Source organism: Terrapene carolina, unplaced genomic scaffold (assembly GCF_002925995.2).
Source record: "Terrapene carolina triunguis isolate 2854851 unplaced genomic scaffold, T_m_triunguis-2.0 Scaffold406, whole genome shotgun sequence".
Lineage (NCBI taxonomy): Eukaryota > Metazoa > Chordata > Testudines > Emydidae > Terrapene > Terrapene triunguis.
In genome coordinates this window covers 3,443,294-3,465,863 of record NW_020664757.1, presented here as the reverse complement: position 1 = coordinate 3,465,863, position 22,570 = coordinate 3,443,294, and the positions used below count along the sequence as shown (strand labels likewise).

At 48.6% G+C, this 22,570-nt stretch overlaps 1 protein-coding gene across 1 annotated transcript in view; it reads left to right on the top strand.

The window, feature by feature from the left end:
- Window positions 1–9,309, top strand: part of LOC113407804 — a 99,555-nt gene extending 90,246 nt beyond the window's left edge. The window contains 2 exon segments of the mRNA XM_029912982.1: window positions 6,544–6,711; window positions 9,306–9,309. Of these exon segments, the coding sequence (XP_029768842.1) occupies window positions 6,544–6,711; window positions 9,306–9,309 (172 nt within the window).
- The last annotated feature ends 13,261 nt before the right edge of the window (window positions 9,310–22,570 follow it).

The window sequence follows — 22,570 nt, the reverse complement described above, 5'->3', positions numbered from 1 at the left end:
TCTGTCATCCCATCAGATTGTGGGTGTGCTGGGTGTGCCCCTCCTGGAAGACTCTAAGTTTTTTCAGTTAAAAAAAGGAAAAGAAGACCTTTCTTCTGCATTCCTCACTGCTAGAGGATGATAACCCCCCACCCAGGGGCATTCCCGGTTCCAAGATGTGCCTCACCTGCATGGAATCGATTCCTGTAACGGCGAGACACTCTCACTGTGTCTGGTGCCTGGGCGAGTCCCACAGAAGTGCTTCCCCAGCCACAACTAAAACTGCAGTCTCTCAGGAACTGGGAGTGAAGGCACTTCAGTCTCCAGGGGACTCTGATGCTGACCCTGTATCATCCCCGGAGCCTTCAACTTCAAAGGGGGTAGAGTTGTGAAAAAAACCCGGCAGGCTCCCCCTGTAAAGGCATGTAAAAAGGGTTCCGAGTCGTTGGCCATCCAGAGGGGTTCCCCAGCGCCGCCACCTCCGTACTGACGGCACCGGAAGAACATGGGCTCTGAGTCGTTGGCCAGCCAGAGGGGTTCCCCGGTGCAGCCACTTTGGTACCGACAGCACCAGCAGCTCTGAAGCATGGTACTCAGAAGGGGGCCTCTGCTATGGGCTCTGCCAGACCAGGGGCTCAGGCAGTCAGGCTCTGAGGCAATAGTACTGCCCCCTAAGGAGAGAGACCGGTACCGTACCATCTGTAAAAGAGCGGAACAGAGAACTTTTGATAAAACTCCCATCTAGGGAGTGCTCTGCACCTTCTCAACCATCGGTACTGACAACTTACCATAGATACTCCTCTGCGGTACCAAGTGAGCCCACAGTATCACATGAGCTCTGGTACCCTGGAGACCTGTGGCCCTGGTACCCCAGGGAAAGACAATTACTGTACCATCTCTAAAAGAGCAGCAACGACAAAACTGTTGGTACCTGGCACAACAAAATTCCCATCTAGGGAGTGCTCTGCATCTTCTCAACCATCAGTACTGACAAAGTACCATGCACACTCCTCCACAGTACCGAGTAAGTGCAGGGTACCGCATGAGCTCTGGTATCCTGGAGTCCAGATGGTTGGGGAAGAACCGCAATCCCCATTACTCAGTATCGCGGCCCCGGTACCGAGCACATCCCAGCACCCAGAATCGTTCTTGGCACCAGGCCGTATACTACCAATACCCCAGTCAGAGCCACCCTTACCCGGTGACAAGTTTGACAGTGGCCAGCAGGAGGGCATTGTGGCCCACCATCACAATACAAGGGTCCTCCTCAATTCCAGCGAGCCAACCCACGATTGTGGTACGGGCCCCTTGGTGTAACCCCATCGTCCATGCCCACCCCATGGCCGTATTGTGATCCTTGGGCAACATACACATCCCACATGTCACAGCCATCCAGTGTCTCTCCGAGAGATTCCACCAGATGGTCTCCTACAGCCTGGCTGTCCAGAGCCCATTAGCTAGGGGAGGAGGAAGCTTTTTCAGAACAGGAAGGGCTCAAAGGGAAACCTACCCCTCCAGCAAACTTCTCCTCATCTACACCAGATGAGACTGCAATGTTCCTTCCCCCCACCCACCCAATCACTAGGTGATGATTTTAAAAACTTTCTGGATCTTACTAAGAGGGTGGCAGATGAGCTGCAGATTCCTTACAGGAAGTGGCAGATACACATCACAAGTTGGTGGACATTCTGCACACCTCCTCATCATCAAGAATTGCCCTCCCAATTAATGAGCGATTCTAGATCTTACCAAAGTCATCCGGCAGACATCAGCCTCCATCGCGTCAACCAGCAAGAGAGCAAAAAAACAAACAAACAAAAAAACTTCATCCCTCCCAAAGAGGCAGATTTCCTGTTCAACATCTGCAACTCAACTCCATCATAGTGGATGTGGTTAATGCACAAAGCAAGCAACATCATGCAAAGTTGATCCCCATACGATCGGGCTTGGCAGGACTGTATATTTGTTGGTGACATTACAGTTTAGAACCGCGAATTACCAAACACTTATGGCCAAAAATGATTTTATTAATTATGGGAAACTCAATGTGTTTCTGGAACATTTACTGGAGACACAAAAGGAGCAGTTTTAGGCCATTCTTAGAGAGGGTCAGTTAATTGCCAGACTGGTGCTAGAGACAGCATTGGATGTAGCCGATACAGTGGCCCGCCTGCTCTCCATAATAGTGGTACTGAGGCGGGCTTCTTGGCTACCCCTTTCTGGGTTGCCCAAAGAGCTGCAGAAGGCTTCCAGTTTGAAGGGCCCAAACTCTTCGTGCAGAAGACACATTCTTCTCTCCACATCCTGAAGGATTCCTGGGCCACATTACACTCCCTAGGAATCTGCACTGCGAGACAGAAGAAAAGATATACCTCTCAGCCACAACACAGGTCACAACCTCCTCAATATTCACCATCTCAGCGCTGTTAGGAGCTGCAACGTAAGAGGACTAGGGCTTAAAAACAGAATCAGTTCGCACCCCAATGCGTGACCTCTCAAACTGCCTCCTTAAGCACTTTTGACGGGCTGGTCGAGGGCCTGAACAATTATACCTTGCAACATCAGCTGCCATCTACACACCTGTCACGCCCCTTCAGAAATTGCTTGGCCCTTTTTCACAGTAGTTGGGAGAATATCACCTCTGACAGATGGGTCCTGGAGATTATTTTGAAGAGTTATGCCATTCAGTTCATGTCTTTCCGCCCCTCCCCCCCATTCAACTCTCCCTCCCCATCTCACAAGAACCTATTTAATCAGGAAATATATAATTTGTTATGCATAGGGGCCACAGAACCAGTCTCGGTGCCACTCAGGAGCAAGGGGTTTTACTCCCGTTATTTCCTGATTTTTTTTTTTTTTTTTCCCAAGGCGAAGGGAGGTTGGAGGCCCATTTTAGTTCTAAGGGCATTAAACAAATACGGGAAGGCACAGATGTTCAAGATGGTCATGCTAGCAGCCATTATTCCAGCTCTAGAGCAAGGAGATTGATTTCCGGCCCTTGACCTACAAGATGTCTACTTCCATATCTCAATACAGCCATCGTACAGGAGATTCCTATGGTACAGACTGCTCCACCCGGGGTATTCTCCAAGGTTCTCTCCATTGTAGCAGCGCACTAACCTCGGTACAGCGAGTGGAATTTATCAGCACCAACCTCAATGCAGTACAAGCGAGAGCATTCCTCCCGCTACACAGACTCACCATCCTGGAATGGATGCTTCCCTAATAGGCTGGAGAGCTCACTTACACAATCACAAGGTTCAGGGCAAATAGCCGCCTACAGAAGTGACCCTCCATATCTCTCTCTGGGAGCTAAGGACTGTCAGGAATGCCTGTGCACACTTTCTGCCTTTTGTCAAGAACACCCACACGAAGGTCATGATGGACTTAATATGACCTGTATGTTTTACATAAATTGCCAAGGGGAGTGCCAGATATCCCTCCCTATGCACAGAACTTTGGAATTGGTGCATCCATCACAATGTGCTCATCTCAGCTGTCTATTTACAAGGGATACAGAATGTGACAGCCGACAGTCTCAGTCGGAATTTTTCTCACGATCACGAATGGGAACTGAACTCCGACATGCTTCGAGATATATTTGCCCTTTGGGGAACCCTGACTACGGAGCTCTTCGCTACTTACCAGAACAAGAAATGTCCTCGTTACTGCCCCAGGGCTGGCCTGGGGAAACATTCACTGGGAGACGCCCTCCTCCTCCCATGGGACGGGGACCTCGTGTCTGTCTTTTCTCAGTTTCCTCTTCTATCCAAAGTCCTGTTGAAAATCCAGCGAGACAAAGTGAGAGTAATTCTGATTGCCCCTCCTGGCCAAGACAAGTCCGGTTCCCTTACCTGACACAGATGGCAGTATGCCCTCTGGTTCTTAGGCCCATTCCTCACCTGCTCTCTCAAAATAATGGGCTGATCCTTCACCCCAACCTGCGGGTCCTCCACTTCCAGGCTTGGCTCCTTCTTAGTTCTAAGGCTTAGAGGCAGAATGCTCTGACAAGCTGAAAGACATGTTGCTACACAGCCAAAAGTTTACCACTCGACATACCTACAAAATGGAAATGATTCCAAGTTTGTTGTAATTCTAAACACGTAGACCCAACCTCATCTTCCCTCCCTCTGATTTTACACTACATTTTAGACCTCAAGAGGTCAAAACTCTCTCTCAACTCCCTGAAGGTACATCTTGCGGTGAAAACGGCTTTCCACCGCCAAGTAGACAGATACTTGGTGTTTGCTCACCCACTGAAGCATAGATTCCTTAAGGGCATTGGGAATCTCTACCTGCATGTGAGACCATCCACTCCAGCCTGGGATCTTAACCTAGTTCTCCGGGCTTGGACTCAAAGGGAGGTCTAGTCAATTGCAACTTGCTCTCTTACACCTCTCCACGCAGACAGCATTTCTAATTGCCATTACCTCAGCTAGGCACATAAGAGAAATAGTGACCCTGATGGCATGCTCACCATTTACAGTATTTTTTTTTTTTTTTTTTTAAAATACCAATTAACTCTAAGGCCATATCCTAAGCTTCTCCCTACTTTTTCTTCACTTTTCATCTTATGCATCAACAGACCCACCTCCTTGTTTTCCCCCCCCCCCCCCCCCCCCCCCAAACCACATTGCGACAACAGGGAAACGATTCTGCGTATGCTAGATGTTAGAAGTACACTAGCATTCTACTTGGACAGGAGTAAGAACTTCAGGAAATCACTACGCTCTTTCTTTCGTTCACAGAAAGAGCCAAAGGCTCTGTGATAACGGCTCAAAGACTACCCAAATGGGTCTCTGGTTGCATTAATCACTGTTAGCAAGGGCGCAAACTACGGCCTCCGTCCAGAGTCCATATGCACACCATGAGGTCAATTTCTACCTTGTTCACATTCCTTAAAGATATCCCTATCTCACTAATCTGTAGAGCAACGACTTGTGCCTCTGCCCACGCTTTCGCAGAACATTACGCAATCACTGGAAATTCGGCCTCCGACGCCACCTTCGACTCCACAGTACTCTATAGTAACAGACTCCACCCCGAAGTCCCAACCTCCAGTGGTGGGTACTTCTTGGGAGTTACCTACAGTGGAGCACCCATAAGGACGCTACTCAAAGAAGAGGATGTTACTCACCTTGTGCAGTAACAATGGTTCTTTGAGATGTGTGTCCCTGTGGGTGCTCCACAACCCGCCCTCCTCCCCTCTACTTCAGAGTTCTCCATAGGGCTCTGGGGTAGAAAAGGAGCTTGGGGAGGAGGGGGTTCGCCCACGCAGTGCTAGATAGCCTCAAGGCAGACCACGAGGGAGGGAGAGAACATATGCGGGCTCAACAGACGCTGCTACCAAAAAATCTCTGATTAGAGGCGCAAGGGCGCACATACACCTACAGTGGCGCACCTGTAGGAGGACACATCTCAAAGAACCGTTGTTACTGTTCAAGGTGAGTAACTTCCTCTTTCTTGCTCTTGTCAGCATTTTATCCAATAAAAATTCAGTCTTAGATTGGCCAAGGTTTTTATACTCATCACCGCTGATTTTCCCCATCTCTGATACAATATTTATCCTTAAACTCCAAGCTTTCTCACTGTTACCAGAGTGCTTTTGTTGTTGTATTGTGAGGGGATATTCTGTTCTGGGGTGGCTGTGTATGTCATACATTAGTCTGATATCTGGGTCCCCTCTTTGGGAAGCTTTTCGTTGCTGTAGAATCCACTCTTGCAACCCCACATTGACTGTCTCAGTGCATGAATCAGGAACATTTTCACTTTTGCAAATTATGGAATGGGAGATGACTGCCACCTTCTCTTGAATGTACTCATTCCCTTGAGTAACTAATTCCTTGCTCTCCTGCTTAGGGCAGTGTTTGCAATAAGCCCTTCCAACAAGGTGATTTGTACAAGGCATTGGCATTATTATGCTTATTCCCAGGCCTGTATGTAACTGAAATCACAGCATTGCAGTTTTTCTAGCTACGCGGCAAGTTACCCCTCAAGATTGCTGAATCTAAAGAACCAGTGCAGGGAAGTATGGTCTGTCCGAATCATAAACTTCCTCCCATACAAATGTTCTGTAGATTTAACCACTGCTAGAAGTTCCTTTCAGGAGGGGCAGTAATTTCTTTCAGGAGATCTAAGGGTATGTCTGTACTACAAGTGCTACATTGGAACAGATGTAGTGATGCTGTTGTAGTGTAGACACTAGAGCAATGGAAGGGGTTTTTCCATTGCTATAGTAAATCCACCTCCTCGAGAGGCAGTAGTTAGGTCGACAAAAGAATGTGTCTACATCGGGGCTTAGGTTGTCTTAAATGTATGTCTTGGCAAGAGTGCTGCAGCTATATCAACCTAAGTTATAGGTGTAGACCAGGCCTGATTTGTTTTTTTTTCCAAATTGCATATTCCCTTCGTAGAAAATTACCTTTTCACTTCATGCTAGGAGGAGTTGCGCCTTAACTATAAATGTGAACCATTGCATAAATGTTTTCTCCTAGTCAATTATTCTTTTCTCTTATTTGAATATTCAAATTATTCATACAGAATAATTTTCTTGTTCAATTCTAGACTCTCAAGAAAACTGAGAGAGAGTCCTGAAATGGCGCAGTGCGAGACGATGATATCCTTAGAGCTGAAGAATGACACTGGAAAGAAACTTTCTATGATTCCTGTTCATGAAAAAGTTCAGCATGTTATTGGCACATCAGTGTCTTCTACCATAGATGGTGAAGGAAAGTATAATAAGCATAAGCTTAAAATGGCAGAAAAAGAAGGCGAGAGAAAATCAATTTGTTTTTTGTATTGGTATAGGTGTACTTATGATGATAAGAAAAAATTACCTTCTGTGCATTCGTGACAAGAAGGCCACTAATAATGAATACTTCTATTTCAATTACCATCACATTCTAACTCGTTGTGCTCTTAAATTTAAACTATTTATTTCTGACTGTGCTGTTAGTGTTTGGCATAATACATTGATTATAAATCACTTGTCCTCTGTAAAAATAGTGTAGTATTAAAGTTTGTTCATTCTGCCTCTGCACAAGATTTTATAATGGAATTGGATTAGGTTTTGCTTGCTTACTAGGAGTGTGACACATCTTGGAATCATTAACAAATGGTGCTATTTCTTTGAGTACTTGTGCATGTGTATTCCACTTTAGGGATGTGTGCACCCAGTGTACTCAAGCCGGAGAATTCTGTGGATCATGTGTCCTGTACCTTCTAGCAAGTGTTTGAAGGGTGGAGCAGCCCCAACCCCTCTTTGGTTCCTTCTGACTGTCTGTGACTATAAGCTAGAGCTCCCCGAGTTCTGTCATGGTCTCTTTCACTCATCTCGAGAGGTTTTTTTCCTTTGTAAATAGGTAGTAGTATCATTTTTAGCACTTCAGTGTGTGTTTCTTTTTATTTTTTTTCCACCCTGCCAAAATAGCTCTCTTTTAGTCTGAGATGTGAAACACTGGCTTTATGCTGTCTCTGGTATTTAAACACTGCCCCTCTTGCAGGGTGTCTATCCCTAACAATGACAGCTGCACCTCTTGTTTATTGTGGTTGGGGGAAGTTCACTTTGTGAGAAAAATGCGGCATCTGTTGTGCCTTTAAAAAGAGGACTCAGAAGTCAAGAGAGCTTCATCTGAGGAAGTACGTAATAGAGCAGGCAATGAGACCATCCTCCAATTCAGTACTGCCTGGTACAGTAAGATCTCAAACTACTACTAAAAGTGCCTTCTTCATTCAAGCTCTCAAAAACATGAGACAGTGGGATCTGTCTGTCATGAGAAAATGGAAGCTCTCCCCATCTCTGTGCTCTTCTCACAAAGAACCAACACGTGAAACTCACCCTAAACCAATAAAGAGCTCTTTGGGTCTTAAAAAGGATCCTGAACACAGACATTCTTCTAAAAACCTTCCCAAGGCTCTAATCCATACCAAGGTTAGAGCGTCATCTTTGGCCTGACACTCTCCAGTACCATCTCAGCTTTGGCACTGGCCACCAGGCCTCAGTTGAGTTTGGCACTGTCTGGCCTCTTACAGATTTATGATCCAGCAACTCTGTGGCTCCTGGATTATTGGCACTGATTACACCTGAGGCTTATGCTGCAGCTGGAGACGTATGCCTATCAATACCACAGTCTGCTGTGGTTCATCCACATTGAATATGATAGTGGCATTATCTGTACTGAGGTCAGCACCAGAATTGGTACTGGTTTCACACTCTGTATTGGCAGTGACTCTAGTCTCAGCACTAACGTTGACTCACTTTGTGACTGGCACCACTGCAGCTTTTGGTCTTGGTACCAACTGTTTCAAACACCTGATTGGTGCACCTCTGGTGGTTGATACTGAAGCAAATACAACCATTGGTACCAAAGTCACACCATGCACAGTTCTCTGTACATGTCGCCATAGAATTGATGTTTGGTTCTTTGCCGACTTTGAGGCAGCCCCCTATGCTGTTGTCAGCTAAGCCTCATTTGTTTAAGCTGCAAGCAGAGCAGCATGGTGCATTATCTACCCATCGTGCCATGACTCCTCCAGTGACATAGGACTATTGTATGTCCTTCTCTGAATCAGATTACAGTAGCAGTGGTTTCCAAACTTCTTCATGCTGTGACCCCCTTTGGTGTCACCTCTGTTATGGTGACCTTCAAGGGTCTGAGAGGTGAGGGGTGTGATGCTGGAAAACCAGGTGCTAGCTCTTGCCAAGGTTTTAGGCCTCAGATAGGCACTGACAAATTCATTACTGGCAGCCAGTCTGTTTTACCTGTGTGATGATGTGGTTAAGATGGGTATTGAACTTAAAACAATGTCTTTAGTATTTAGACTTTATGAAATGCATGTAAATTGCTGCATGCATTAATCTCACTTGTAATATCTTTATCACATGCTGTAAAGTAAAAACTTATAAGATAATATTTAAGTGTAAAAATGTTTGTCAACCTATCAGAAGGGATCGTCTCTTGCCCATCAGGCAGGACTACCAAAACTGAATGGGCCATTGTGGGACATCATACTACAAAGACTTGGCTAATTGCCCCTGCACAGGCTAGGAGCAAAAGGGCTTGTCCCATTAGCTTGTATTCTGGAAGAAGGACATAAAGATAGTGAACAGAACATTTTTCATCTCTTTTGGTGTTTGGACTCTGATGGCTGGAGCTATGAAACAGAAGCAGAGATTCCCCAGGGTCAAGTGGGATAGCCCTAAAAGACATTCAGTGCTGACAGATTACTACAGCCCTCACCTTTTGGAACCATAGACTGTAACTCATTTGTGTATATATGTTTGCCTGCTTTAACCTGTAAATAACTTTCTCATTTCTTTTTCTTAGTTAATAAATCCTTAGCTTGGTATAGGGTTGGCAACAAGCATTGTCTTTAGTGTGAGATCAAAGGTATCAATTGACCTGGGGTAAGTGACTGGTCTCTTGGGCCTGGAAGCAACCTGAATCTTTTATGATCTCTGGTATATAGCAACCAACTATTGCTAAGACCAGCTTGCCTGGGTGGCAAAACAGACTGGAATGCCCAAGAGAACTGTCTGTGATTTCATGGTAAAACTGTTAAGAGTGCTTCAGGAGTTCACATCTGTTACTGTGTTGGTGAAATGCTTATTGACATTGGTCTTGTGGGAGATCTCCTTTGAGTTTCTTACTGGCCACCCATGCTATGCTCACACTGGCCTTGTAGGGCTCCCTGGGGAAGCCCTTGGTCCTCGAGTACGGTTTTGCTTATCCAGACATAGATTTCCTTCACTTTGGCTGACTTGGCAGGCTCCTCGGCCATCTCGGATACTGTTCTTTGCACCTTGCCAGGACCTATTGAGGAAAAAAGAGTAGGAGTTATAGGCACAGATGGACTCCTCCTGATCCATCTAGGTGCCCTGTGGGTACTAAGTAGCTATTTTGATGGTTTGATTGAGGATGCCAGACCAGTTTTCATGATTCCAGTCTCTCCTCCCTCTTTATTCACAAACAGTCTATCCTATTTCTTCGGTGCTTGGTCCAGAGTAATTTGGACCAATGGGTCTTATGCACAGTGGAAGTTGGATGCATCCTTCAGTTTGTTTCTTCCCTCTCCTTCCCCATCACTTTCAGGGACCATTCTCACAAGGAGCTCCTCCTACAGGAGGTTCAATATCTCATCCTGGTGGGTGTCATAGATGAGATTCCTCAATGTCATAGAGGAACGGGATTCTATTTTTTAATCCCAAAAGCACAGGGAGGTTTCAGGCCAATTTTAGACCTACATCAACTCAGCTGATATCTAAAAAAGATAAAGTATTGCAGGGACATGTTGGCTTTCATTATTCCCTCCCTGGAGACTGATATGCCACCCGCAACTTACAGGATACCCATTTCCATGTGGTGATTTATCAAGGCCACAGAAAATATTTCAGATTCCTGTCCTCTCATTACCTGTTCGAGGTGCTGCCCTTCGGCCTGTCAACAGTGCCTCGGATTTTTATAGAATGTATGATGGTGGTAGCTGCCTTCCTGAGAAGGTTAGAAATCCAAGTCTATCTCTGCCTGGATGACTGACTTGTGTGAAGCCATTCCAGGATTCAGTTATTGTCCAGTGTAACTCTCATCCAATCAGCTTTCAAGGCACTGGGTCTGTGGATCAATTCAGAAAACATCTATCCTCTCACCAGACAAGAGGATAGAATTTATAGGGACAGTGTTGGACTCTACCCCAGCCAGAGCTTTCCTTCCAGAGTCAAGGTTTTAGACAATTCGATCCATTGTTTTAGATCTCAAGATTTACCCAATCACAGCTGCATGGAATTTAGAGGTTTCTGGGACACATGGCCTCTTGAACATATGCAGTCCAGTATGTCACATTGCATCTCAGGATTCTACAAGATTGGCTGGCTTCAATATTTTTGCTGAGCCATTCCCATTGGAAAACATGTATCTCTCACATTTTAGACTCTTTAGACTGGTAGATAAATCTTGCCAATACTTGTGTAAGAGTTCATTTAGTCCCTCCTCAATCATTGGGAATAATAGTAAAGGATGCATCTACCCTGTTTGGGGGGGCTCATTTGCGTTCTCTTCAGTCTCAGGGGTTATGGTATGCAAAGGACCTAATTCTTTACATAAATGTCAGGGAGTTGACAGCTATCCAGCTGGAAGGCCAGGTTTTCCTACCCCATGTCCAGAGAAAAAGCCTCACTCTCACAGACAACATAGCAGCAGTGTTCTGTCTCAACAAGGAAGGACACGCTCATCCCTGCTCTGCCACGTGACAACTTGTCTATGGGACTTTTGCATTGCCAACTTGATCCGTATCAAAGCTACTTACCTGGCAGGAGTGCAGAATGAACTGGAAGATCACCTAGACAGGTCATTTGCAAGTCACCACGAGTGGTCCTTTCGTTGCGATGTAGCCAGATCCATTTTCCAAATTTGGGGAACTCCCCAGGTAGATCTGTGTTATGAGATACAACAGGAAATGCTAGCAGTTTTATTCCTTACAGGGTCACAGTCTGGGTTCCCTAATGGATGCTTTCCTATTGCTCAGGATATGTATGCTAGTACGTATGCAATCACTCGAAGAAAAAATGATTACTAACCATGGGTCCATTCCATGACTTGTCTTCCTAGCCTTCTGCATTGGAGGCTTTCTAGCAGGAAGGAACTGTGGGGGGTTGGGAGGCTGCTCAGTGCTTTACGCGCACATGCAGTGGTGTGCTGCAGTAGAGGTTTCTTGAGCTGCCCCTATGGGTACTTCTGAGGGAAAATCTTCTGATAACTGTGCTTGGGGCATGCACGCACTAAGAATGAAATGGACATATGCAACACATCTCAAAGAAAGCAGGTATGAAACAGGTTAATAACTTTTTTTTCTATTCCAAAGTAGGTCACAGCCCAGGTTCCTTCACAGATTCATTCCTCCTTCCCTAAGGTTCAAGTCTGACATATGCTTTTCCTCCCATACCACTCATTCCCAGTTATACTCAAGCTGAAGTAAGATGATTCTGATAGCCTTAGCTTGGCTAAGACCACCCTTGTTCTCAGACTCTCAGTTAAGCCACCTCTAACACTTCCTCCAGACAGGGACATATACTGTCTTTTCCCTACAGACAAATCCTTCCCAAGTCCTAAAGTCGTTACCTGACAGCTTGGCTGTTGAATGGCTGGACTATACTGCAAAGTATACTGCAAAGGGGTGGGGTGTTTTTGTTTTTTAACTGTCCAGAAGATTCTTTTGAACAGCAGGAAACTATTTACCAGGAATACTTACCTGTGTAAATGGAAACATTTCTTGGGTTGAGCAGAGGTTCATAGCTTCCTCCCCTCAGCAGAAAAGGTATAGGATATTTTATCTGCTTCATTGTAAGGAATTGGAACTGTCTCTTAACGCTCTAAAAGTACATTTAGCTACTGTCTCAGCTATACATCCTCCTGTCCCATGACGACTAGTGTTCTCTAACCCTATAGTGGTTATGTTTTTAAAAGGGATAGCAGAATCTATTTCCTCATCAAACAGACCGTTCCCCCTTGGGACCTGAATCTGGTATTACTAGCTCTAATGGGACCTCCATTCGAGGCTCTTTTGCCCACCTTTCAGCAAAAGTTTCTTTCTTGGTGGCTATTACTTCTGCAAGGAGAGTCCGTGAACTGCAAGCTCTGATGGTGAAGCCCCTGTACACTATATTCTTTAAAGACAAAGTGTTCATGAGGTTCCATCCAAAATGTATTCCAAAGGTGGTGCCTAGTATCCGCGTTAACCAGACTGTCCGTTTATCTTTTCCCCTAAGCCACATATACGTAAGGATGTCCTCATATGCAGGATGTCTGTCATGCCCACTCCTTGTATATAGACAGAGCAAAATCCTTTTAGATCATCTTCATGTCTATTTATATTCTGTACAGACAGTATGAAAGGACAGGAGGCTTCCGCTCAAAGATGGTCTCATTGGATAACCTCATGTATAACCACAAATTATGAGATAGCAAACACACTACCTCCTTCAAAAGTGTCAGCTTATTCCACAAGGGTACCAGCAACTTTCTTTACCTTCTTGAGAGATTTTCCTGCAGAAGACATCCGTAGAGCAGTGACCTGCTCATCGGTGTATACTTTCTCCAAGCACTGTGCTATTACCATAGCCTCCAGAGCTGACTCGAACTTTGGGAAAGCAGTCCTATAGTCTTTATTCAAATAGAATCCCAACCCCACCACCATTCCGTATTGCTTGGGAGTCACTGAGGTGGAATAGACATTTGCAGGCACTCGAAGAAAAAAATGGTTATTTGAGATGCATGCACATGTTTGTTTCATGATCCAATCTCCTTCCCCTCTGCTTCAGAATCTATTGTATCATGATTCCATTGTGAAGGTACTGAAGGAGGGTTGGGATGGCTCTGCCCTTTATAGGCTGGCCTGGGGCACAAGGGTGCATGTTCCACCCGGACAGGTCTGGCTACACAGAACTCTCCGTCTCCAGGTGCACTGGACACGCACACAGCTGAGTGGAATAGACATATGCACCACACCTCAAAGAAATTTTTTTACAATACAGGTAACTTTGTTTCTTTTTGCCTTTATTTGATGAAAAGACAGAGATGATCCTTATTTTTTTTTTTACAGTTCAAAGTATCAACTACAAAATGTGTACAAAATATATTTATCCAGGTGAAAAACTTACCTCCACATATCAAAATTACATACATGTCTAATTCTAATCTATGTAAAATAAATCTTCTCTAAGTCGGTGTATTCAAGTTGAGAAGATATTTTATGGTGAACTTCCTGAGAGGAGGATGATAAAAATAGTTTATAACCATCTCCTAAAGGCTGAAAAAATCACCTTCCTCCCTCCAAATGTATTTTAAATAAATACAAAATAAAATCACCTCTGGAAAGAATAAAAGCTTTATAAAAATCTGTAGAAGAGGTCTGAGAAGAAGTCAAGGGCACCTCCTGGTGGTCTTGGCTTTCGGTAACTTGTGGTGCTCCCATGGTGTTAAGGTTGATTCTGCATCATTAAAATCAGTGGAAGTTTTGCAGTTAACTTTGGTGGGTGAAAAATCAGACACTTAAGCCCTAAGCCAAAGCTCATTTGGAGCGGGGGGGAAGAACATTCTCAGGGATTTCAATTGGCTTTGGACCAGTCCTTAAATGAGGCTGAAAGGAAGGGCTGATGAAGCAAGGGACTATAGCAGACATTTTTTGTAAGCAAAATAAATGGAAATTGAAGGTGCTAAGAGACTTGCAGAATTGGGCCCATGGTGATGGCATGCCATGATTCAATGATTGAACAAAGCACTGAAGCACATGTTTTATTTTAAATGTGCTTAAGTCTGATTGATTAAACATCTTTAAGGCCTTTGTTTATTAGAGATACACTTCACCATATGCTTAAGTGCTTTGCTGAATTGGGCCCCTAAAGAAGTAGGTACTGGGTTCTTTTTCTCTGTGAAAGTGAAAAAGTTAATCTTTAAGGGCCCATTCATGTTCTATTAAAGTCACAGCTCTCATTGACTGCAGGTAGAATCAAACGTGAAGGAAGGTTAAATGCAAGAGCAAAATATAAAAAGACAAGTAACACTCTTACTTTTTTCAAAACTGTTGAAGGTAAAATACATGTTCAGACTATACACTTTATTACTGATTGGTCCATTGTAACGGCAAAAGAAGTTTAATGTGGATTTCCAGTGCATTCATTGGGGTGAAGGAGGGGAGTACTTGTGTTTTTTTTTTTTTAAAACTTTTTTTTTTTTTACTGTTAATATGGTATAGATTTTACTTTTAATAATATTTTAAAAATACATTTAAATTAGAATGTTCTTAGAAAAAATATAAATTGCATAAATGTAAATGAGAATGTATATTCACTGTACAATTGTAACTTTTTTTTAGAAAACAAGTGAGGCCTCACTATCTACTGTCAGCAGCATAATACTTACATTTAAACTGTTTGTTTGTTACAGATGATGATAAAGAGACTGAAATTCAAACAGTTGTTTCAGAACCAAGTTGCCATACAAAGATCTGTAAACAACAGAAAGCTGGGACATCTCATAACAAACCTATTAGGGAAAAAGTTTACTCTTATGATAGAACAGGTACGTAAATCTTAGTATCACAGAGACAAATTATTTTTCTCAGTTATGCCATTGAAAACAATGGAGTTCTTCTTCGAGTGCTTGCTCATATCCATTCCAGTTAGGTGTGTGCGCGCCGCGTGCACGATCGTCGGAAGATTTTTACCCTAGCAACACCCGGTGGGTCGGCTGTGGAGCCCCCTAGAGTGGCGCCGTTATGGCGCTGGATATATACCCCAGCCGACCCAGCGCCCCCTCAGTTCCTTCTTACCGCCCCTGACGGTCGTTGGAACTGTGGAGCGCGGCTTAGCTGATCTCCACACTCCCTAGCTTCTCATTGCTCTTGTTGTATTTAGTTATATAGATAGTTGTTCAAGTTAGTTAGTAGTTAGTTATAGTGTATATATATATATAGTTATAAGTTGTTATCGGGGGTTTAGGGGGTGTTTTTCCCCTTTTCCCCCCGGCGCGCAGCCGGGCCCATGCCCAAGGCTCCTGGCTTTAAGCCGTGCGCGTCCTGCGGGAAGCACATGCCGACTAGCGACCCGCATAGCTCCTGCTTGAAGTGCCTGGGAGAGACTCATCCAGCAGATAAGTGCCCTATCTGCAAGGCCTTCAAGCCAAGGACAAGGAAGGAGCGGGACTTTAGGCTCCGACAGCTCCTCATGGAGGCGGCTCTGAGTCCAGATCCTCCCTCGGCGCGCCCTGTCCCGGCACCGAGCGCTTCGGTGCGCAGCGCCCCGGCGGGCTCGACCGGTGCGGCAGAAAAGACTGTTCGGCACCGACCGACGTCGGCACCGCGCCCGCCCAAAGAGCCTCGGCACCGATCCATCTCGCCGGGCCATAAGAAGACCGCTAAGACACGGGACGTTGTTGCCGCGAAGGTACCGGCTCCCCCGGTGCCAGGGGTAGAGCCGCGTCCGCAGCTGGACCGCCAAAGACAGGCGGCCACACCGTCGACTCCGGCACCGAGGCCGTTGAGTCCGGTGCGGACTGTTTCACCACCAAGGCTGGTGGTGGAACCTTGTCTCCCTTCCACCCCGGAGACCTTTGCCACGGCGAGAGACCTGATCGCCCTCACGGAGCCGGCGCCGTCGCAACTCCCGGCACCGGTGGCTCCACGCGTGCTGCAGTCCAGAGGCAAGCCTGCCCTGGTGCGCCCACCGTCGCCAGCACGAGTCTCTCGGCACCGCTCCAGATCCCGAAGCAGGTCCCGACGCCGCTCGGAGTCCCGGCGCCGAGGGTCACCTCGGCACCGGTCGTACTCGCGGCCCAGATCTTCCTCGCGGCGCCGTTCAACATCCCGGCACCGCCGTGACGACCGGCACCGATCGGGGTCGAGGCGCAGCTCCCGGCACCGGTATGAGCGCCGCTCGGGCTCGAGAGGCCGCTCCCGGTACCACGCCTCCTCCAGATCGTCGTCACGTTCCAGATCGGGATCCCGGCACCGGAGGGACTATCGGCACCGATCCAGGTCCCGGCACCGTTCGCCGGAACAACGCAGGGACAGGTCCCCTTACGGTCGGCACCGATCGGCACCGTACCATCCGGTGCCGACGGCATCGGGTTCGGCACCGCCGTGGCCGTCGAGATCGGCGTCCCGGTCATCTGAGACGGTGGAGCCCGGCCACCTGCAGGAGACCGAGGACCCGATGCAAGGGCCTGCGCATTGGTCCTTTTGGACTCCTTGGGCCTACCACCAAGCTCAGGGAGCTCCCCTGTCGGCTTCCCGCTCTGGCCGTTCGGACACCAGGGCCCCGGAGTCTACCATCTCCCGCCCTCCTCCAAGGGACGTGGAGGCTCCAGTGCCCGCACCTGCAGAGGCCCCTGACCAGGGGGCAGGAGATGCCCAACACCAGGAACACCTGGAGCAGGACCAACCATTGGACCCCTTGCCACCGGGGGCATCTTCCTCGTCCTCTCCTGATGAGGCCGTAGCGGGCACATCGTCCATCGGGCCGCCCCCGATAGACCTTCGGGCCCACCAGGACCTACTGCGGCGCATGGCTCGCAATCTGGACCTCCAGGTGGAGGAGGTTGCGGAGGTCCATGACCCGATAGTGCAGATCATCTCAGCGGATGCTCCATCCAGGGTGGCATTACCGCTGGTCCGCACCATCCAGGCCAACGCCACTACTATCTGGCAGACCCCGGCCTCTATTCCGCCCACGGCCAGAGGGGTTGAGAGAAAATACTTTGTCCCATCAAAGGATCATGAGTATCTGTACATTCACCCCCAACCGTGCTCACTGGTGGTTTCCTCAGTGAATGCACGGGAGCGCCATGGCCAGCAGGCCGCTGCGCCCAAATCGAAGGACGCTAAGCGCTTCGATTTGTTCGGACGCAAGGTGTATTCGGCTGGCGGACTGCAATTGCGGGCAGCGAACCAGCAGGCGCTACTGAGCCGCTACGGCTTCAATATGTGGTCCTCGATGGGGAAATTTAAAGAACTGGTTCCCCAGGACTCGAGGGACGAGTTTGGGGCCCTGGTAGAGGAGGGCAAGCGGGTGGCATGCACCTCCCTACAGGCGTCCCTCGATATAGCGGACTCGGCCGCTAGGACCCTGGTGTCGGGGATAGCAATGCGCCGAATCTCCTGGCTCCAGGTGTCGGGCTTGCCTCCGGAACTGCAGCAGACCCTGCAGGATCTACCGTTTGAGGGCCAGGGCCTCTTTTCGGAGAAAACAGACTCGAGGCTCCAGAACCTGAAGGACTCTCGCACAATGATGCGCTCCCTGGGGATGCATGTCCCAGGGCCTCAGCGCAGGCCCTTCAGGCCGCAGCCTCAGCGGTTCTACCCTCCCCCGCCTCGTCCAAGACAGGACTTTGCTAGGAGGCGGGGTCGAGGTGGTAGGCGAAGGTCGACCGGCCCTCAACCCGGTCAGAACCAGGGCCAACCTAGGCCATCTTCTGGGCCTAGGCAAGCCTTTTGAAGGTGCGGTCGAGGACGGCACCTTAGCCACTTTCCAGGATCCGGTTCCCCCCTTCCGGGATCGCCTCTCCCGTTTCCACCGTGCTTGGTCCCGTATAACCTCGGACCGTTGGGTCCTTCGCACGGTGGAGAGGGGATACGCCCTCCAGTTTTCCTCGCCCCCCCCATCCCACTCCCCCTCCCCGTCCCTCTTCAGGGACCCTTCTCACGAGCAACTCCTTATTCAGGAGGTTTTTGGGCTCCTCGCTATGGGGGCCATAGAGGAGGTTCCTTCGGAGCTAAGGGGCAGGGGGTTTTACTCCCGCTACTTCCTGATACCCAAGTCAAAAGGGGGTCTACGGCCCATCTTAGACTTACGCGGACTCAACAAATTCATAGTAAAGTTGAAGTTCCGCATGGTGTCATTGGGGACCATTATCCCTTCACTGGATCCTGGAGACTGGTTCGCCGCCCTCGACATGAAGGACGCTTACTTTCACATAGCAATTTATCCGCCCCACAGACGTTTCCTGCGATTCGTGGTAAACAGGGTACACTACCAATTCGCAGTCCTTCCCTTCGGCTTGTCCTCGGCTCCCAGGGTCTTCACAAAGTGCCTGGCAGTCGTCGCGGCCTTCCTTCGTCGACAAGGGATACAGCTGTTCCCGTACTTGGACGACTGGCTGGTACGCGGCCGCACCAGAGACCAAGTGCAGGCCCATGTCCACATAGTGACACGCACTTTCCACGAGCTGGGCATTCTACTCAACAAAGAGAAGTCCACTCTAGTGCCAACTCAAAGAATAGAGTTCATTGGAGCAATCCTGGACTCCAGACGTGCCCGAGCCATCCTGCCAGACAGCCGCTTTCATACCATCTCAAGCGTCATTCAAGGACTCAGGGCCTTTCCAACTACCACCATAAGGGCATGCCTTGCCCTCTTGGGCCACATGGCCTCGTGCACCTACGTAACCAGGCACGCCAGGCTGCGACTTCGCCCATTGCAGACTTGGGTGTCATCGGTTTACCGTCCTCATCGAGACGACCTGAGCATGGTGGTCACGGTTCCGACCGCAGTCTTGGCCTCCCTCACATGGTGGACGGATCGCACGGCGGTCTGTGCAGGAGTACCCTTTCACGCCCCACAGCCCTCCCTCCACCTAGTTACGGACGCTTCATCTCTAGGATGGGGCGCTCACCTGGGGGAGCATCATACCCAAGGCCTGTGGTCGGCGTCCCAACTAGCCCTGCACATCAACGTCCGAGAGCTGATGGCAGTGCGCCTGGCTTGTCAGGCTTTCCTCAACTTCCTACAGGGCCGTTGCGTGCTGATTCTCACCGACAACACCACGGCCATGTTTTACATCAACAAGCAAGGCGGAGCCCGCTCATCTCCCCTATGCCAAGAGGCCATTCGCCTGTGGGACTTTTGCATCGCCCACTCGATACATCTCACGGCGTCATTCCTGCCTGGAGTCCAGAATACGCTGGCGGACCGTCTCAGCAGGTCCTTCCAAACGCACGAGTGGTCGATTCGCCCGGACATCATCTATTCTGTCTTCCAGAGGTGGGGGTTTCCCCAGATCGACCTGTTCGCATCTCGGGCCAACAGGAAGTGCCAGGCATTCTGCTCCCTACACGGGCGAGCCCCGGGCTCTCGGTCGGACGCCTTCCTCATGGCATGGAAAGACCATCTGTTCTATGCCTTTCCCCCATTCCCGCTGGTCCACAGGGTGCTGCTCAAGATCCGCAGGGACCATTCACGGGTAATTCTAGTCGCTCCTGCTTGGCCGAGGCAGCACTGGTACACCACACTTCTAGAGCTGTCAGTACAGAGGCCGATCACGCTCCCCTTGAGTCCGGATCTCATCTCTCAGGACCACGGCCGGCTGTGTCACCCCGGCCTGCAGTCGCTCCACCTCACGGCGTGGATGCTTCATGGTTGAGTCGCTCAGAGCGGCAATGCTCGCAGGCCGTCCAACAGGTCCTGCTGGGAAGTAGAAAGCCCTCTACGCGGACCACTTATTTAGCCAAGTGGAAGAGGTTCTCCTGCTGGTGTGAGCAACGAGCTGCGTCTCCCTCGCAGGCTCCTATCCCCTTGATACTGGAATACCTCCTGTCCCTCAGACAGCAAGGCTTGGCGACATCCTCAATTAGGGTTCACCTCGCCGCTATTTCCGCTTTCCACCCAGGGGAACTCACGTCCTCGGTCTTCTCGAACCCGATGGTCGTTAGATTCCTCAAGGGCTTAGACCGGCTATACCCACAGCAGCGACAGCCGGTTCCAACGTGGGACCTCAACCTCGTCCTCTCCAGGCTCACAGGCCCTCCGTTTGAACCATTGGCTACCTGCTCGCTCCTGTACTTATCTTGGAAGACAGCCTTCCTGGTAGCCATCACCTCAGCACGACGCGTCTCGGAACTCAGGGCGCTGACATCCGAGCCCCCTTACACGGTGTTCCACAAGGACAAGGTGCAGCTTCGCCCCCATCCTGCCTTTCTGCCAAAGGTGGTGTCACCCTTCCACGTGAACCAGGATATTTTCCTCCCGGTCTTCCATCCGAAACCGCACGCTACTCGTCAAGACCAGCGTTTACACTCTTTGGACGTACGCAGGGCCCTGGCTTTCTATATTGACCGTACAAAGCCATTTAGGAAGACGACGCAACTCTTCGTTGCGGTGGCCGACCGGATGAAAGGCTCACCGGTCTCTTCTCAGTGCCTATCCACTTGGATCACGTCCTGCATTCGTGCTTGCTACGACCTGGCCGGTGTACCGACGCCACGCCTCACCGCTCATTCCACGAGGGCCCAGGCCTCCTCGACTGCCTTCCTGGCTCAAGTACCGATCCAGGACATTTGTAGAGCTGCAGTGTGGTCATCGGTCCACACATTTGCTACTCACTATGCGCTGGTGCAACAATCCAGAGACGACGCTGCTTTCGGGTCAGCGGTTCTGCACACAGCAATGTCTCACTCCGACCCCGCCACCTAGGTGGGGCTTGGGAGTCACCTAACTGGAATGGATATGAGCAAGCACTCGAAGAAGAAAAGACGGTTACTCACCGTTGTAACTGTTGTTCTTCGAGATGTGTTGCTCATATCCATTCCAAACCCGCCCCCCTTCCCCACTGTCGGAGTAGCCGGCAAGAAGGAACTGAGGGGGCGCTGGGTCGGCTGGGGTATATATCCAGCGCCATAACGGCGCCACTCTAGGGGGCTCCACAGCCGACCCACCGGGTGTTGCTAGGGTAAAAATCTTCCGACGATCGTGCACGCGGCGCGCACACACCTAACTGGAATGGATATGAGCAACACATCTCGAAGAACAACAGTTACAACGGTGAGTAACCGTCTTTTACTCCAGATGCAAACTGATGTAACCGAGAAATATTTGTCTCAATGTCTTTTTTGGGAACAGCTGTGTACTTTTTGGTTAAAAATTCTGTGGGATAGTTCTAGTTAAGATGGCACTTTACTTCTGAAAGACATGTCAGTGGCTTATAACTTTCCCTGCAAATTACTTTTAGGGTTGACATTTTTCACGCTTTTGTCTCAGACCAGAAATGAATTTCCTTGTAGGGTTAAAAATGTGTTTGTTTTTGAGTTCTCAGATGTCAAAAACATTATTCAGATGACTGTCTAGGTTCTTACGTTAGCTTTTAGCGTTCTGACCATTCAGGTTTAAAACTTTAGTTATGGCATGTACTGGAGTCTCCATTGCAATGATCTACTCCGGTACTATCTAGATGGATTGAGACTGGATTGGACATCCAGTGTATGGTACTGGCACCTTTTTTGAGGTGCCACCATTCAGCCCAAGGGATGAGCCTTTTTCAGACTCTGATGTCTCAGTGCAGGGCTCCTTTTCTGCCCTACAGTCACTGAGCCAGCATTTGGATGAAGCCTCCTGGGATGCTACCAGGCATTCTAGGATCAGGGGTTCTGAATATCCATGGGGAACCTTTCCTTATCTGCCCATTTTTAGTGGGCCTTCTGGAATCCTTAGGGGCACTTTGGAGAGCAGTTTTACAGGTCTCCAACTACCAAGAAAACCCCACAGCCACTGGTACCGCACCATTCTCAGACACTATCTGACCAGCCCCTGGTACTGCAGAATTGCCATCTGGTACCTCAGTCTTCCTTCGGTACCTTATACACCCTCACCACAGGGAAACAGTCAAGATCAGCAGGCTCCCCAGGTGGACGGAACCTTGCCCCATCAGCTAAGTTCTTTTAATCTCCTGATGAAGCAGTGATGTCCCTCTTCCTTCCTCCCCCTGTATTGACCACTTTCGTGGCTTTCAAGACCACATGGAATGCCTGGCAGAATCCCTCCAGATTCCATTAGAGGAAGTGTAGGAGACTTAACAGTCTTTGGGGGACATTTTGAATATTGCCCTCTCAATCAGTGAGGCCCTGGTATCACCTGCTCGTAAAGTCTGCAAACGCCTGGCACTATTCAGCCCACCTGTAAGTGAGCAGATAAAGAAGTACTGTGTCCCCTTTAAGGATATGGAGAATTTTTTTTTTGTTGCACCGCACTCCCAATTCTTTGGTTGTGCATGTGGCAAATGAAAGGAATAGACATTAGCATTTGATTCTTTCGCCTTATGAGAAGGAGTCCAAA